Raw genomic sequence first — 17,500 nt, forward strand, 5'->3', positions numbered from 1 at the left:
GCTTGCTCTATAATCTTGTTAAACTTTTTTCAGGTTTCCAGGATACAAGAGCTCTTGAAACGTGGGCTTGGTGTTCATCATAGTGGAGTACTGCCTATCATCAAAGAGGTGTGTTTTTTGTCACTCCACTTTTCAAGACAGTCCGAGCGCCTCCTAATCACCACTTAGCTACCAAAACGCAACGACTGATTTACTTCTCTATTCCTTTTTGCTTTATTATTTTCGTGCAGATGGTGGAAATGTTGTTTGGAAGAGGACTAGTAAAGGTTTGTATTTGTCGTAGCTTTTTTTTTTGTTTTTTTCAAGTGATTGTCTTTTATAGACATATAGGGTTCGAACCGCTGACCTCTGCGATGCCGGCGCAATGCTCTACCAACTGAGCTATGAAGCCACTCAATTCTTAGAATTTCACATGACGTCACGGCCGCCATGTTGGTATCCCCAAACAATGAAATGGCGGCCATGTTGATGTCCCGATCCAATCCTCCGGGAATTGACGTCTTCTTTTGTTTTCGTTGGAAAAACATGGCTGTTGATCACGTGAGTCAAACTCAAGAATTGGCAGCAGGTCAAGGTTTTGGGCTCATTTGTTCCCGTGAAGGACTCGATGAATGAAATAATTGAAGTGCGGGTTGTAGACGAAAGAGAGAGGTGATCTTCGCACTAGCTTATCTGGACAATTCAAGCAATCGTCCTATATAGACACCTTAAAAATTGGAGTTTGTGCACAGATCTTAAATCAGAATGAGTCTAAGCATGATCTATTTTCAGATTCTGTTTGCTACCGAGACGTTTGCAATGGGAGTAAACATGCCCGCTAGAACAGTGGTGTTTGATTCAATAAGGAAACACGATGGAACTAACTTTCGAGATCTGTTATCCGGTGAATATATTCAAATGGCTGGCCGCGCAGGACGGAGAGGGCTGGACCCGACCGGAACCGTAATTCTTCTTTGCAAAGGCAGTGTCCATCTAATGGCTGATCTGCACAAAATGATGTTGGTAAGGGTTTACGATATTTCAGACACGTGCTATCACTCTTAAATCTGGACCTTTTCAATTCCTTTTAGGTCATTAGCATGTTTTTTATTTTTTTCTTCCTTATTTTCCTTTCAGTGGAAGTCTTGAAGATTCCCTGCGGGGAGTCAATTTTTGTGCTAGTGTTGTCATTAGCTTAGTGAAATCCTGTATTTTCATGCACCATCTTAGCGCCATCCCCTATCCTTATTAGCACGTTCTTGGAGTTTGCCGTTTCTCTTCGACGAAAACAAAGCAGAACATTTCATCCACGCTCGCATTTTCGCATTTTTCTCACTTATTGACACTTAACTTTGCTTGTTGGTAAGTTTTCTAAGCTCTGATGCCGTCGTTTTCAAGAGTTGCTGTGTTTCGCCAGTTCACGATAAAACGATATCATTTTCAAAGCGATTGGGTTTCGTAATTCTCCACTTTTTAAGTCGTCTTCAAGATTTTCGTTTTTGTACGTTTTAGTGTGGATGATAATCTCCCTATCGCCGATTTTTGATTTTATTGTTTTGTTAACAGGGCAAACCAACACAGTTGGTTTCCAGGTTCCGTCTCACGTACTCCATGATTCTGAACCTTTTGCGCGTCGAAGAGCTGCGTGTGGAAGACATGATGAAAAGAAGCTTTGCGGAGTTTCACGTGCAGAAAGATTCACAAGAAAGAAAGCGCGAAATGGACGAATTAGAGAAAAAGCTGCTAGATATCAAGGAGCTGGAGTGTACGTTTTGCTCCGAGGATTTAAAATCGTACTTCAAGACTTGCAAGGAGCTGTCAGAAATAACGCGAACTGTTCAGGTAATGCCTAATTGCCGGTGTAGTCCGACCGTGAATACACCCTGGCAGGAAAGGAAAATTCCCAAATCCCCAGTCCCCAGTCTAAGTCCAGGAAAATCCCCAGTCTCCCTCCTTCTTAAAGCGTATGCTCGACCAGTCAGTCAGTCATCTGGCCTCATCTTGCCTGATGCTTGCCCGCCTTGGCTGTTCTTACCGTCAGACCCTTCCACGGGCTGGTCAGCATTGAGAGAGTTGTCGTTTTCCTGTCTTCTATGTGAGGTTGTCCATATTGGTCTTGGGTAGACAGCCCTGTTTTCTTGCGGGCGCACCCCGAACCCTGCAGCACAGTTTTAAGGGAAACTGCATTCCTTGTGTAGGCAAGTGTGATCAAGGAAAGGCGACTTCCTGCTGATTACTTGCTGCAACAGTCACGTTTCACCCCCAACCTCCTGTTGTATGCCGTTGTTACTCGTTCTGTTCTGTCATATCACACCAAATAGTTGGCAGTAGAATGACATCTATGTTGCACGGAGCCTTTGCTAATCGATTTTTTAAAAATGCCCAGGCCTCTCTGCACCGTGTAGAATCGCAGATAATAGTTATCAACAGTTCGATTATCACTTTGGTGGAAAAGACTTCGCCCTATCAGATTGTTCGACTGATACAGATCAATAAAGGGATTGATTCCTATCACATAGACAGTGTGGATTTTGGGATCAAGCTTCGAGCAGGTTTTTTTACGAGATCAAGCTATGAAGGAGCTTTTAGAGAGCCGAAATTATGAGCCATCGATGAGTAAAAGTTTAGTGCGGTCAAAAATTTAACATGGTTTAAAAAAAAAGAGGTTCCCAGTTTGTGTGAATTTGTGATAACTACATTGTATGACTTGAAACAAAAATCGCCCTTTTCGAGGCGTATGTCACCCTGAAACCATAAGAACTTGAAATTATTCACACACTATAGCCTTCCTAGTGACACCTATGCGCTCATCTCTCTGATGTGGTAAGAAAGATAAACGGACTTTATTTCGTGATGAACATTTGTGCCTTTTTACTTGCTCTCCGTTAATTTTAATTATTCAAAAAATTTCCGTTTTCAGGCTGCAATTCTGTCTTCTTCTCATGGTCAGCGGGCTCTCTCTCCAGGCCGTGTCGTCACTATAAATACCGCTGAACACAGAAATGCGCTCGCTGTGATATTACATGCGGAAAATTCTTCCAACCAGGGCTACTCGACCATACATTCTCATCGATGTTCAAGTCCGGAAGAGAGGAAGTTTCTCGTCCTCGTGATAAGTGACTTACACGAACAATCCCCTGGTTTGTAAATTTCTAACATTCTTATTAATAGTTATGATTATTTTAAATGTTACTGAAATCAAATATGTGATGCAAATATGTCACCCGCAGTATGTCACACGAAACGTGGATGAGGAGCCAAGGTCAGGGGTCACGTGATTTGTCCAGGTGAAAGAAAATGAGAACTGGGTACTACTGTCTGACAGCGTAACATTTGTTTGAGTATAGAGCTGGCGAGGAAATACAGCCGTTCATAAAACTAAAGGCACTTTTACCCGAGGGACGATGATTTCATAGTATCGTCTGCCGGTTACTTATTTTAGATTTAAATGTCCTAATTTGTCATAGTTCATTATACCCGACAGTGAACAACGTTTCTGCTGCGCCCACGCCAAGCGTGTCTTCAACAGCTAAAGAAGGCCTTACAGAGGAAATACAGCCGTTTGTAAAACGAAAGTTATTTTTACCCGAGGGACGATGTTCTCATAGGGTCATGCATGTGAATGGAAGTGAAGTTAGCGCTATTTCTGTTCGCGCAATGAAGGTGGATACAAGCAAAATCATCGCTGATCACAAAAAGAGAATGCAGCCGAGATTCAGGTGACTTCGCAATTTTTTCCACCTCTTCTTCATGGCCTGCTTTAGATGGCATTGCAAATATTTTTATTGCAATTATCGTCAGAAAGTGTCCCTTGCATTCCTTTCCTCTAGAAAGGACAAACAGGCGCATTTCCTCCAACCTAAAAGTATTGCTAACACTAAGACATTTCCCGGAACCTCTAAAACTACAAGTTACCCGTCTGTAGTTAATTCTGATGATGGCAGGTAGATATAGTTTGTTTGTTTGATTTGGTAATGTTTCAACCTCATCGTCAATGTGTACTTGTTCTCAGTTAGCTTTTCGCCGCTGAGTCAATTGTTGAATTTTGTCATTGTTATCAGCGACTTTGGGATTGAAGTTCAAGTACGACTTCCAGTACAAATTTTCCGTTCTGAGCATGCGTAGAACTCTAACTTCTAAACCCAATAGGCTTGCTTAGAACTCTATCTCGAAGTCTTACCCTTACTTCATTCATTCTTAAGGCCGATATTATCACTGCCAGTTAAAGCTAGTTATTTCCGCATTTGTTTTACTCAGACTTAACGTTCGTTAGGAAATACTCCTTTTACCATTTCATTTAACTCGAATTGCCTCGCTGTTTTTCAAAAGGAATGACCCGCCTGGTAAAACTACCATTTCAGCGGAACAGGAGCTACTAAGATTGTCCGAGGCCAATCCTGAGGGACTGAGTACTATGGATCCTGTCAGAGATTTTAACATCCGGGACATCGATATGGTGACAACCATAGCGCGGAAACAGAGCCTCGAAGATACAATATCCAACTTCAAGTGTTTAGACTGTCCAAAGTTCACAGAACATGTAAGTATTTTCAGACCATTTTGTTTTGGCGTATCCGTCAATTTTTTCATCGATTTGTCTCACATGCCGGGGGTATTGTTAGTGCAGTGAAATATTTGTTAGTATAGTGGAATCTCAGTTGTTTGTTTGGTGGAATCTTTGTTAGTGTAGTGGGATCTTTTTTTAGTATGGTGACTCGGCAAAGCGGCTTCCACTTAACGATTCCGCATTCTTTGCCCACGATGATTGCAATTCTTGGTCAAGGTGAGAGACAGTTTTCGTTTGATGAGTGTAAAGAAAATCTGTTAACTATGAAAGAAATTTTGCCGAAAATTTTGTCGGACGCAACTAAGTTTCCAACGTTAGTGGTAAGAGATCAACTACATACTCCCAGGTTATCCGCGCGCGCAATGGATTCGGACGGAACATTAGGGCCGTTTATACGCGAGAAAATAAGCCGCGGCGCGAACACCTCGTTTAAATGGTACAAAATCGAAGTTCACGGCTTACTCCATCCGCAGCTGTAGCTCAAGCCGCGGGCTTATCCTGGCCTAGGGGTTTTGGGCTGTGCTTATCTTGGCCGCGGCTTACCTTGGACGTGAAAGTGTTCGTATAAATGTATTCAAGCGTTGGCCGCGGCTTGCTCAAGGCGTGAACGGCTCCTACGCATGCGTTTGGTTTGTTCTTATGGCCCAGACTTCCTGAGAAAAATGGCGAACGCGAGCAACGAATCACGTATTACTAAAGAAAAAGATTCAGCGAATAAGCGAATGTGGAGTACCCCGGAAGAGAAACAGCTTCTCACTATTTGTAGTGGCATTGAAATTGCTAAGCTACTTGATAATGTCGTCACTTCAGCCAGTGTAAGTTCCGCACAGCACACCGCAAATTGTTCGTTTACGAATTTACTGGATCGACACTGGATTACATAAAAACTTAAGTTTAATAATTTTTCTTCGCTTGTTTGCTTACTCAAGCCATTTATCTTTTAATATCGCAAATCTTGCCTCACAATTAATTAACCCACAACGATGCATCAAAATAAATTACGTCATCATTGGACCAGTTGGCGCGAAGTTAGCCGCGAACCATTTAGACGAGGATTTCGCGTCTTATGAAAGTCGCACTCGTATCGCGCCCAGTTCGCGTCTTATGTAAGCCGCGGCTTCTTTTCCCTCGTATAAACAGCCCTATTGTATATACATTGAGCCGCGCGTCGGAATTTCCGAAGAAGAAATGTAGACTGAAGATGCTGCAACACTCAGCCGTGGAATAAAGCACTGAAATTTGTTATCATCTTGCCGAGTAGATACGTAGGCTCGCGCGGCGAACAGGTTCAAAGGTTTAAATAACACGTAGCTGCTTCCGACCTCTTTTTTTATTGGAATGGTATTGAAAAAAAGCTCTTGTGTGCTTCATCATGATATGATTGGTATCCATTTTCCCGACAGCTGCATCCTTGGTCTATTGTATATTTTTCCGCAAAACTTGGTTTGAAAATAGACTCTTTTCTAACGATGATGGAGGAAAACCTGATACCAGATTCCTACTCTTGGTTAATGGACTCTTGCTAAGACTCGTTTCCTCATTATCTTGTTATTCTTGCAGTTTAAATCTATTGCGAACCAGATGAGGTTACGGGAACACGTGACCACGCTCCGTTTTTTGTTGTCAGATGAAAGTCTGCAACACAGAGAGGAACTGCGGCAAAGAATTCAGGTATGCAAGGGAGACTACGGATTGCCCAAAGTGAAAAAAACTCCTTTTCCCGTCTATTCGCCGAAGTTATCTAATGCTGGCTCACAACAAATTAAACAAAAAGACACAAACAAACGCCTCATACATAAGAGAGAAAAGTGTTCGAAAAATAAATAAATAAATAAATAAATAAATAAATGAACTGAGATATTATAGGTAACTGTTCAAGAAAAACCACAGACCTCTTTCATAATGGAGGCGAAATTATTTTGTTTTAACGCTAACAAGCCTTTCTAGGCTCGCTGGGACGAGCAAATTTTAAAAGAATTTTTGTAGCAAATGGAGGGCAGAAAGTCTGATTAGCATAAAGACGAAAGAATGTGTAAGTGGTCTATATACTTTGAAAGATCGATGTAGCGCATATCAACCTTCATCTCCTCCATTTTAAGAAACTACGGAGGCAATTCGTTCATTTTACGTTTACAGTGTGTTTTCCTAAGCTGGCGAAGTTCAGGGGGATACCACTCCCGTCCATATAATAAACAAAGATATTTATTGCGGATTAGAGAAAGTCAGACATGCAAGAAAAAAGAGTTGGTCAAAGACGTGTGTATGTGCTTTTCTTTACGTCTTGCTCAATCGGTTTACATTTTATTTGTTAAGGTGCTACAGAGATTGCGTTATGTGGATTCCAACAGTGCTGTGCAGCTTAAAGGAAGAGTAGCATGCGAGATAAGCAACCACGAACTCATGATAACAGAGCTTGTGTTTGAAAATGCCTTCACGAATTTGCATCCCACGGAAATAGTTGCTTTACTGTCATGCTTTGTTTTCCAGCAGGTATTCCAGAAGTCCTTGTAGCTAATGGTAGCGTTACTTTTAAAAATGGATCAATATATCATTAAGTCCCGTCAAAAGCTCCCCAGATCCTTAAAAACGTGCCCTCCCGTAGGTATAAGCTCGATGTCCGATCGGATTTGCAAGACGTTTTAGAGTACGTGTACGTCCCCTCTCCACACCACACACGTCCGAACAATGATGGACGGTTTTAGGAGCTTGTGGCCGTGGCCATATGTTCAATATTAATTAATCTTTCATGCTGTTTTCGTGAAAAGAAAGGTTCGCTTTTTGCTCTTGTTGCTGTCGTATAGACATCAGGGAGCTTAAGCACGCGCGTTTACGAGACGCGGACGGCAACCATAAGAGAACATTTCCCGTGCCAGGACAGTAGTGTCTCCCAGATTTTTAAACGAATTATCTCTTTTGGAGAGAAAATACTTGGCAATGTAAATGTGGTTGTGTGAAGACAAGTCAAAAGGGAAAACAGCTCACTTCCGGTTGTCGTCCGCGTCTCAAAAACGCGCGTGCTTAAGCTCCCTGATATACCCTTTGTGACGATTCCTTGAAATATTAACGCAAAAAGATTAGCCAAAGTGGAGAATTACCAACTCGTTCCTACAGTCTTTGTCCATACTGCGCACATTTAAAGGAACGCTGACCACTGGTCAGGGGGAACAAAGTTTCCGGGTTCGAGATTGGGACAAGCTGTAATTGTTTCTTAAAACTGCATGTTTGTTCTGGGTTTTTTTTTTCAGCGCCGTTGCAGTGAACCTGAACTAACAAAGACATTAAAGGAGGTATGGTATGCATGGGCCGATTGCAAGATAGAACGAAGAAACTGTATGTTTGGCCATCTGACCATATTTGGGACTTAAGATTCGCGTGTGCAATCCTCCTAGCAAAGCAGTTTAAAAAACAAATAGCCGGACGCCATCTTTGTTTTCATTCATTCGTTGACTTTTATTTTAGCTGAGAAATCGTCTTCAAAATTACTTTCTATGAAAGAGAATTCGATAATTAATAAGCGGAAAAAAAACCTTGCGGTAAGATACTTAACTCTGGTGGTTTTGTCGTACAAGGCGTAAACCTCAACGGCAAGGCAGTGGTCACGTGACGTCTTGACGTTCGCGGTTCGCGGGAAATGCCGAAGAACCACGATCTTCATGTCTTGAATAACAATCCTGGACAACTAGGTGATCCTTGTCATGAGAATTTTCGGGAAGAAAATTCCTGTCTTTATCTTAAAAGGGAATGCTTCCAAGGCACAGAAATTTCCCTTTTTTTTTCTTTTTTGTCTAAAAACATATTGAAAAGCCATCTTTCAGCAGAAGCGAATCGTAGGTAAAGGATTTTTCAAAATCTAAAAAAAAAGAAAATTGGGATCCTATGAGAAACGACTCTCTGGCCTTTTTTGTTTATTTGTTAATTGTAGATTGGAGAAAGGTCGAGTTTTCAGTTGTGAGCATGCGCATTCGATTTGGAGGTCGAGTGTTTTTTCGAGTTCGCGTGAAGAACTCATGACAATTCCTAAAGGACGCCATCTTGTTTACTTTTCTACAGGGCAAGGAGCGCATCTTATCCATGGCTGAGCGGATCGCCTGCCTTCAGTCTGAGTGCGGTCTGATCACATCAGTCGAAGAATTTAAAGAGCAGTACAGGTTTGGTTTGGTTGAGGCAGTGTTTGAGTGGGCGCGCGGGATGCCTTTCGCTGAAATAACAAATCTGACAGACGTACAGGAAGGTAAGATGATTGTTTGAATATGTAAAAGTGTTACCACGAAGTCTGCCGCTCTTTCAACGGCTTATGTGATTGGCTAATAAAAAAAAAGACAGTAGACTCGAACAATACATACAGTGGAAACAGTAGCATCGTCGTAGCCCAATGCAATGGATCTGCACCGCAGATCAATCTCGTCGCCAGGGTTTTGCGCTGAAAATCGGGGTCGCACGCTGCTTGTTATTTTGAAGGGGGAAAATCACCGGCCTGTTACTCGTTAATTTTGTATAAAACTGGCGAACATAATTGGAGACTGACTTAAGATCAAATTCAGGCTATCAAAGAAGATGTTGTTCAAAGTAAGCTGTAACATTACCATCTCTTGGATTCAAACAACATATTCAAACATTTCTGCTCTGGTAATTCACACTTCCTTTCACCAACGAAACATACGAATTGAGATAAAAGATAAAACGCCATACTCCGTTTTAATGTAATCCGTTTCTTTCTAGGCAGGAATTTTGTGTACTTAATTACTTTAGTGTTTCTTTCACTGTTAGGAATTATTGTTCGATGTATACAGCGATTGGATGAGACGTGCCGTGATGTCAGGAACGCTGCTCGTATCATAGGCGATCCAAGACTTGGCGAGAAAATGGAGGAAGCCTCTGCCATGATCAAACGAGACATCGTTTTTGCTGCGAGTCTTTACACACAGTGAAACCTCGTAGACGAAAGGTGCAACACAATTCAAGCAACCGCAAACTGAAATACGATTGAACGCGGGGCAACGATGGCGCTTGCTGGACTTGTGCGAGTGAACTGCGTCAAGCAAAGTTGAGTTAAAGTCAACTCCTAGGAAGGCCGATTCCTGGGAGTCAACAGGGGCGGTTAGTCGGAACTGGACCAAAAAATCATACTGAGGTAAATTCGGGATTGGCAAAAGTTTCCTGACGGACTAGATGTCTTCATGTCGCTCTTCTTGCAAACTTTTGCCAGCCCGGATTTTGTCCTTTCTTTGTCCCTTCCCGATTGACTTCCCATAGGAAGTACTGAATTTTAATGCAATGCGTCGATTTCCGTAGAAAAAAACAATTGGGTCGTTTTTCTTTAGCATTTGAATCTAGTTAGCCGACCTGACGTGACTTTATGTCCAAATAGAGTATCATTACACTATTTATTGCATATTTCCCCTTTAGGGTTGCACTTAGTGAAATTGCTACTCGGAGACACTTAATTTTGAATTCCATAAAGTTACTTTAGGGAGACTTGTAAGAGTGAGGGTTTAAGCCTTCTTCACCCGAGCAACGCAAGCGGCGTTCATACGTAGCACGAACGACATACGAAGGCAGAGTCATTTTTCAAGATGGCGGAAGAGACAGCCGTTATCTTCGCTTCAACTTCAAGAAAGGGTGCTTGGAACTTGCGCTTACATTTGCGCATGCCTTGTCCCAGGTCACACGCAAATGGTTGGGTACATCGTTCTATTGCGCTTGCATTTGCATTTCATTGCGTTTGAATTTGAGTTTGCTTTGCATGTTTGAACCAGGCCTTGGGGAAATTATTGTGTGAACTGAAAGTTCTCGTTTTACACTCATGTCAGTCTTAAAACGCGTGCAAATTCGTCAGTGGATGGCGGATGCACAAATTGCATGTGCCAAATCTGAAAGGAAACGCTATTACGCAAATCTTTGACGCAAATGATCTGAAATATCATTCAAACATAGTGTATTCGCGGACACATTTCACACAACAAAGTTGAAACGTAAATTCCATATAATGGAAATCGAAGGAGTTAATGCTGAATACCCTGCCACCTTTGTGGGCATTCGGTGACGTTCTTTAAAGAATGAGTCGAAGTACAGCGGATGTTATTCTTATGAAAATAAGTGTCAGGGTAGTCAGCAGTTGAGCTTAAAAGTGTTTCACGATAAAACATACACACAAAAGTCGCACCGAGCTGGCATAAAATGATAAGCTTGGATTGGGCTGGATTATGAAAAAAATTTATTCAGAAAGCCAGTGAACAAATCATGGTCTGTGCGAATGCTGTATATTTTCTTGTTCGATTACACTAATATCCAGAAATGTAGCCGATCAGGAGAAAGCTAATTTCTGCCGATGAACATCACCGAGTTCCCCTTAAGGTGATTCCCTTGAAATAGAACTTTTCATAGATTTCCGATAAAACTTCGCATACCGTTGTAACATGTAAAGGATCTGATGAAAAGGTAATAAAAAGGGGGGTCATCGTACTCGTTTAGGAGAAAGAAGCGATTCGTTGACGGATTAAGCTTGGCGTCAATGAAAATCCGCCATTTTATCAATGTGCGGGAGCTAAAGTGCGGGCCAAGGACACAAGAAATCATGCGCAGTAGGGTTGCGCAGTGCAAAACCCTAAGGTCTAAAGACCTCGTACCTGTTTCCAACTACACAAAGGCTTTTGTTTTCTTTAGAAGTAAAGTTAGACGGAAACTTCAGGGACATAAAGCGCATCTCATCAGACATTGCGCATCGCATTTACTTGAAACGACAAACAACTGGCTCAGTACTACTTGCCATAAAAGTATGAAAAATCTCTTCTTCTAACTTGTGTGTGTCTCTCTCTGTTAAGACGTTGCAACCAACTTGCAAGAAATGAGCTAACATCAAACGGGTTTCCTTGAAGTTTGATAAAACGCAAATTTAGCCACAGGTTATTCGAAACGAGACATTGAGTCTCTGTATATCATCCTGCCTTTTTGGGCATACGTTTAAATGCGACGAACTGTTGTGAAATATTCTTTTTACAAGTAGAGGCACACAAATGTTCTTATTCTCAAGAGGGCCTGTAGAGCGTTTTCACTCACGTGACTTAAATGGTTGCTAATTTGATCAAACAAAAGAAACTATTTGCATAAAAATAGAGTTCAATTCCCAGAGAATTAGTTTGGAACACCAACATGGCTGCCGTTTCTTTGTTTTTGGAACACCAAAATGGTATCCGTGACGTCATGTGAAAACGCTCTATATGCAAGTAATTGGATGCACGCGGATTTCAATAAGCGTCACAAAGTGTCCCCTTGCTCTTTTCCCCAACTTAAACATCACTCGTGTCTCGGAACACAGACGCTGAGACTGAAGATCCTTCTCCAAAATGGCGGAAAACGGATTTGAATAAGTTAAAATTTAACGGAATGAAAAACCGATACCAGAATTAGAAAGAGCACCTTGACTTTAGCAACCCTGCAAAGTTTCAGCGTATTAGGTGTTATATCAGCTGAGAGAATGTAATTTGAAATTTGACAAATTTTACAGTCGTTTGTTTGACTGCGGTTATACGCCATACACCCAATCATACAAATGTTTGTAAATTTGTCAACTTTCATTTTCTCAGCTGATATTACACCTGATATGCTGAAACTTTGCAGGGCGACTAAAGTAAAGGTGCTCTTTCTATTTCTGGTATCAGTTTTAAATTATAACTTATTTGAATTTTCGGCCGCCATTTTAGAGAATGGTCTACCACGAAGTGTCCTCCAAGCACTGCTCCTCAAGTAAGGATAAACTGCTGCATTTACGTACCCTGACCAAAAAATAACGCTTAACTTTACCCTAACGTTATTGTTAGAAATAGGTAGGAAATGTTTAGAGCTAATGGGAGACTTCGTGTTGGATATCAAAGTTGGGCTTGCATCAATGGGAGGGCAGCACTTTTTTAGTGTCTATTGTGTCTTGTGCTTTTTGTTGAATCTAGAAACACTCTTTCTCACTACCTTAAAAAAACTATTGATCAGAAAGATCGCTAAAACCAATAGTGACAACGCAAGCAACAAATATCTAGGCAATACAGTTCGTAAAATGGCAGATCCGAACCAAGCGGCTTGAGAAACTCTAAACTACCTTGAGCCTGCGCGTACTCTAACCAGTCAGCGGCGTCCTTGACAGGGGGGCGTGGCAGAAGCTTCACCGATTTTGAGATTCGCTCAGCTGATTTCCGGTAACTGCAAGAAAGAAATTCAGATGATGAACACTGTCGCAAAATTGTTTCAAACGAAGGAACAACTAGAATGAGCGATGCCGTTCAGGGTTTTATATCGGGATGTTTCGCTCTTTCATAAAGCGCGGTGATGATGCGCATAAATACGGCGATCAGTGGAATAAATAATATAGATTTCATTATTTAAAGAGGGTAACACCTATTAATATAAAAGTATTCTCCGTAGTGGCCCTCTTAACTTCTGCAAAGGAGCACTCGGATATCCGATTATCTACGAGTCACCATAAATATGCTATTTGCCAGCTGGGAGGTCTGCATAGCGAAAAACTGAGACTGAGGTCACAGTTTTTCGCTACACCGACCGACCCTGGTAAATAACTTATTTTTTTCCTCTTTCTCTCCCTTCCTCTCTGAAATCACGTTTTTAATTGTTGACTCGCACCACGCTTGATAGCGAATGCAGTATCTAAGCGACTAACAAACTGAACGTTTCAAAGAGAAATACTGTCATTTGAATTCTATTTCCAAACTTCTTGTCTAATAAAAAGTAACCTCTGTATGGCAACGGATTCGGTGTCAAAAAGAAATGGAAATTTAAGGTCATCACACAAGCTCGCGCAACCAAGGCTAGGATTCCGCCCGCTGTGAGCGGGCCGGAGGAGAAAAGTCGGCCCGCTCCCGGAACCAATCAGATTGCAGGATTTGTTGAATTCTGCCCGCTCACGCACTGAGCAAAAAAAGGTACATTTCTGTAGGGACAAATAAGTTGTCCCTGGCTGTAAGGGTAGCAGGCTGTGCGTATATGCGTGACTGGCCCTTTTGTGTATATCGGATTGTTTGTGCGGAAAACGTCTCAGTTGCAGATCCTTACCTGGCTTGATTTATCACCTTGTGAATTAAATCAACAAACTCTTGAGATGAGAGAGTTTTCAAGTCGATCGCCTCCGCAAATCCACCTTGTTGTGCCATTTGGGCATTACGAACCTGATCTCCGAAGAAGGGTGAACAGATCATAGGTACACCATGATAAGTCGATTCTAGAATGCCGTTTATCCCAGCATGCGCTATAAACAGACGAGTCTTGTGGTGGCCAAGGATGTCGTTTTGTGGTAACCACGACAACAATTTAACATTTTCACTCAATGAGATTCTGGACGTGCCTGTTGAGAACAATTGTCATCCGTTAAGACAAGTACCGAAAACCGCTCTATGCGACGACTGTTGATTGACAAATCATCCACAAGTGCCGAAGTAACAACGCTGTTTATAGTGCGTCTTTATGTTTAAAGGGGCTAGGTCACGCAATTTTAGGCAATTTCAGCACTGATTGAATGGTCATAGAATTAACTAAAATATCAAAATAACGGTTCAAAACTATGGAAGAACTCTTACAAAACACAGGGAAGCCAAGAAGGGACATGGATGGACAAAACTGGAGAGGATTGAAATGGATTGAATTTGGGTAAATGTGAAAAACGTCAGCCCACCTTTTTTCAAATTTATATCAGTCTATATCAAAATTTCATTTACAAAGCTGAAAATCATTCTCAGTTGTTATGTGGCCGTGATTTTCCAAATGAAAGACTCTTGCTCTGCCAAGTTGACGTTTAGAGCTCATAATTAACAAAATTAAACAAAATTACCTGAAATAGCGTGACCTAGCCCCTTTACTTAGCGATGGCAGGATCATGCACTAAACAAAATAATCGACGGGATCTCCCCCCACTTATCAGAAACAAAAGGGCTGCCAAAGGAATGGGCGTTGCTGAGCATTGTTATCGACATCCTGAACTTACCGTCAATGAAGTGTTGCTTTGTGAACCCAAATATAGAACATGTACAAGTACAAGGAAGGATTACGTTTTTGCAAACGTTGGCCGTGTAGCACTTATATTTGAACAGACGTAACTGATTAGAGTGTAATGTGAAGTGCTAGTTTTCTACCGCATATGAACCATGTGAACATGAGGCCGTGGGAACTGAAGATGTTAAACTCACGGCAATGAACATGTACAATTCCCACCCTGGTCAGAGTTTTTCTCTGTCCTTGTGTGGGCCCATTTCCATTAGTAGGGATAATGCTCACATGGTTCATATGGGGTAGGAAACTAGCACTTCAGATTTCAATCTAATCAGTTAAGTCTGTTTAAATATAAGTGCTACACGGCCAACTTTTGCAAAAACGTAATCCTTCCTTGTACTTGTACATGTTCATTGCCGTGACTTTAACATCTTCAGTTCCTACGGCCTGCTCCCGTCTGACTTTGTTGCTCAGTCGTTAGAGCAGCGGTGATCTAAACCGAAGGTCGTGGGTTCAATTCCCACCCTGGTCAGCGTTTTTCTCTGTCCTGGTGGAGGCCCATTTCCATCAGTAGGGCTAACGCTCACTTTCATATGGGGTAAAAAACTAGCACTTCACATTACACTCTTATCAGTTAAGTCTGTTCAAATATAGAACAAGACGCCAAAGTCGACCAATAGTGACATTATATAACAATCATTTCATGAGCGCGCATTGGATGAGGCGCGTAGCGCCGAGTTGGCTATAAACAGTCTCATATGCAACAAGCGCGAATGAATTGCGTAGCGCCCAGTTGGCTATAACCAGTCTCATATCCAAGAAGCGCGAATGGAATAATTGTTTTTATTAAATTCCTTAAACTTCAAAAGTTTGGAAGTTCGAAATATGAGCGAAAAAAGCGAGAAAGTTCGAGCGAAATCGGAAATTCTTGATGAAGACGCGATGTTGTGTAATACCTTGTGGTCAGACAGCCGCAGGCTCGTCACCATAACATTTCTTGTCTTTTCGCGAACTTCTAAACGTCGGAATTGATCCAAACTTTCCACAAAGAGGTTTTTTTTTCCTTTATTCTGAGAGAAATTTCGCTGTCTGGCGAAAACAAAAATTAGCGTAGAAACGCTTAGCGCAATCAATTGCCATATACGGTCAAACTAAGGTATATGAGCTGATAACCGAGATTGAAAGAATCGATCAGAGCACGAGAAATGCATTAACCTAGGTTCAGAATTTAATAATTGTTATATACTCAGGAGAGATGCTAACGCCACCTCCAACTAGGAATCAGCAGAAGGTTGGATAAACGAGGTGACTGGTGTCTGAGGCAGCAGGATCGCATGTGGGCGCCCTGATAATAACTACATTTTAACAAATTCCTAAGCGAATTTGAACAAGATCCTTATTTAAACAAATTTGGTTTCCATATGTGAACTTACCATCTAACTTCAGTTTCCAGATAACTTTCTGTGGAACCTTGGCGAATGCTTCAGCCATCGTCTGCAATACGTTCTCGTTGATTCCAACCACATCTCCCACAATAGAGCCAAATGAAACCAAGATAACTCCTTCGTCACCGGACCTCTGCATGAACTGCTCCAACTCGTCTGATAGTGGCTTGGGAGAACCGGGTAAAAAAGGACCAACGACTCTGGTGTCTGTAATTAATTCAAAAGATCTTTAAAGTTGATGACTGACTATAGCAAAGAGCTCATTGTGACGAGCAAAGTTTTCAGCGCGGCATTGGCCTTCATCTGTCTTAACAATAAATCCTTGCATCATGCAACTCTGAGCAATACACTAACATTCGTTGTTAAGGTTTCTAATTGATTGATTGATGGATGGATCGATTGTTTGATCGATTGAGTGATTGATTGATGGATGAGTTGGTTGTTTGGTTGGTTGATTTAATTGACGATTGAGTCATCGTTTTGTTCACTTCTTCGTTTGTTAGTTTATGAAATTGCTTGTGAACTTGCTCGCCCACTCATATACTCCACACTGTTACCTGTTACATAAAGGTCGTTGCCGTACATTTCGATGGAATTACCTATGTTCATACGATAAAAGAGGATTTCAGTACGCCCTTTTGCCCCACACCTTATAGTTACATGCAAAAATAGCACTTCAACTCGAGTACTCACTTGGGGGAAGTGGTCTTGGGTCCTCCAATCCAAATCCAAATGGCACTTGGCTTATTATCATATCAACTCTACCGAGAGTTTCTTGAATACTTTTCTCGGGTGTAATTTTATGCGTCGACTTGACATCGCCAAACCTCGCACATAAATCTTGGCGATAAGACAAATAACAAAACACCCAACGGAATATACATTTGGCCCTGTCCATGAAGCTGCTCTGATCATTGAGGGGAATAGAAGAATGGGCCACATAAGTCGGAGATTAAAGGCAAACCCACTGCCAACGCCATTGGATTATTGAGAGAAAAAACAGAAAGAAGTACATGGGGAAGTGACAGTTGGTCAGCTACTAAGGCCGAACACAAGTATACGAACTCGCCAACAACTAGATCAGCACGGCTAACTTCGTTCATCAATTCCGAATCACCAAGCATTTCATCACAGAAACACGACTGCGCGGTATACAGAAGAGCCAGAGACTTTTTGGGGTTAGGCTCCATGAACAGTTGGGAAAACTCTTTCTTCTTCTCTAATGAACACTTCGTATCGTTGAAAAATCGCACATAGGGCTACTTTCAGCAAAGCTCCGTGATGATCCGCCCGTGTATATCTTTACCTAAACCGAGAGAGAAAATATGCACATGAAAAATCTCCATCTACTTCAAGCACCCTTGTCTTGCCTGATAACAGAAATCTTTCGACCCACCACACCTCACCCTTGTCTCATAGCCATTCGTAACTCTCATAAGGAAATACGGAAAGTAAACTCGTTATTACATTATCTTGCTTTAAGGGACGTGCGCAAGATTGTGGCGTGAGTTCCTAGATCAGC

The 17,500-nt window shown here is 41.7% G+C and overlaps 1 protein-coding gene and 1 pseudogene across 3 annotated transcripts in view; one reads left to right on the forward strand and one right to left on the reverse strand.

Annotated features, from left to right (window-relative positions):
- Positions 1–11,342, forward strand: part of LOC138025636 (superkiller complex protein 2-like) — a 33,229-nt gene extending 21,887 nt beyond the window's left edge. For 2 of the 3 annotated variants that reach the window (XM_068872820.1, XM_068872824.1), the window contains exons 18-29: positions 34–108; positions 231–266; positions 772–1,002; positions 1,546–1,821; positions 2,900–3,119; positions 3,464–3,698; positions 4,309–4,519; positions 6,107–6,217; positions 6,860–7,036; positions 7,792–7,833; positions 8,597–8,777; positions 9,314–11,342. In XM_068872820.1, coding sequence (XP_068728921.1) covers positions 34–108; positions 231–266; positions 772–1,002; positions 1,546–1,821; positions 2,900–3,119; positions 3,464–3,698; positions 4,309–4,519; positions 6,107–6,217; positions 6,860–7,036; positions 7,792–7,833; positions 8,597–8,777; positions 9,314–9,474 — 1,956 coding nt within the window. In that variant the 3' untranslated portion in view covers positions 9,475–11,342. The remainder of the gene's footprint in view (positions 1–33; positions 109–230; positions 267–771; positions 1,003–1,545; positions 1,822–2,899; positions 3,120–3,463; positions 3,699–4,308; positions 4,520–6,106; positions 6,218–6,859; positions 7,037–7,791; positions 7,834–8,596; positions 8,778–9,313) is intronic. The other variant, XM_068872828.1, reaches the window with a different exon arrangement.
- A 963-nt stretch (positions 11,343–12,305) lies between these two features.
- The window catches only part of LOC138037465 (uncharacterized), a 28,779-nt pseudogene continuing 23,584 nt past the window's right edge, over positions 12,306–17,500 (reverse strand).

The sequence above is a fragment of the Montipora capricornis genome, chromosome 2, assembly GCF_036669925.1.
Source record: "Montipora capricornis isolate CH-2021 chromosome 2, ASM3666992v2, whole genome shotgun sequence".
Classification (NCBI taxonomy): domain Eukaryota; kingdom Metazoa; phylum Cnidaria; class Anthozoa; order Scleractinia; family Acroporidae; genus Montipora; species Montipora capricornis.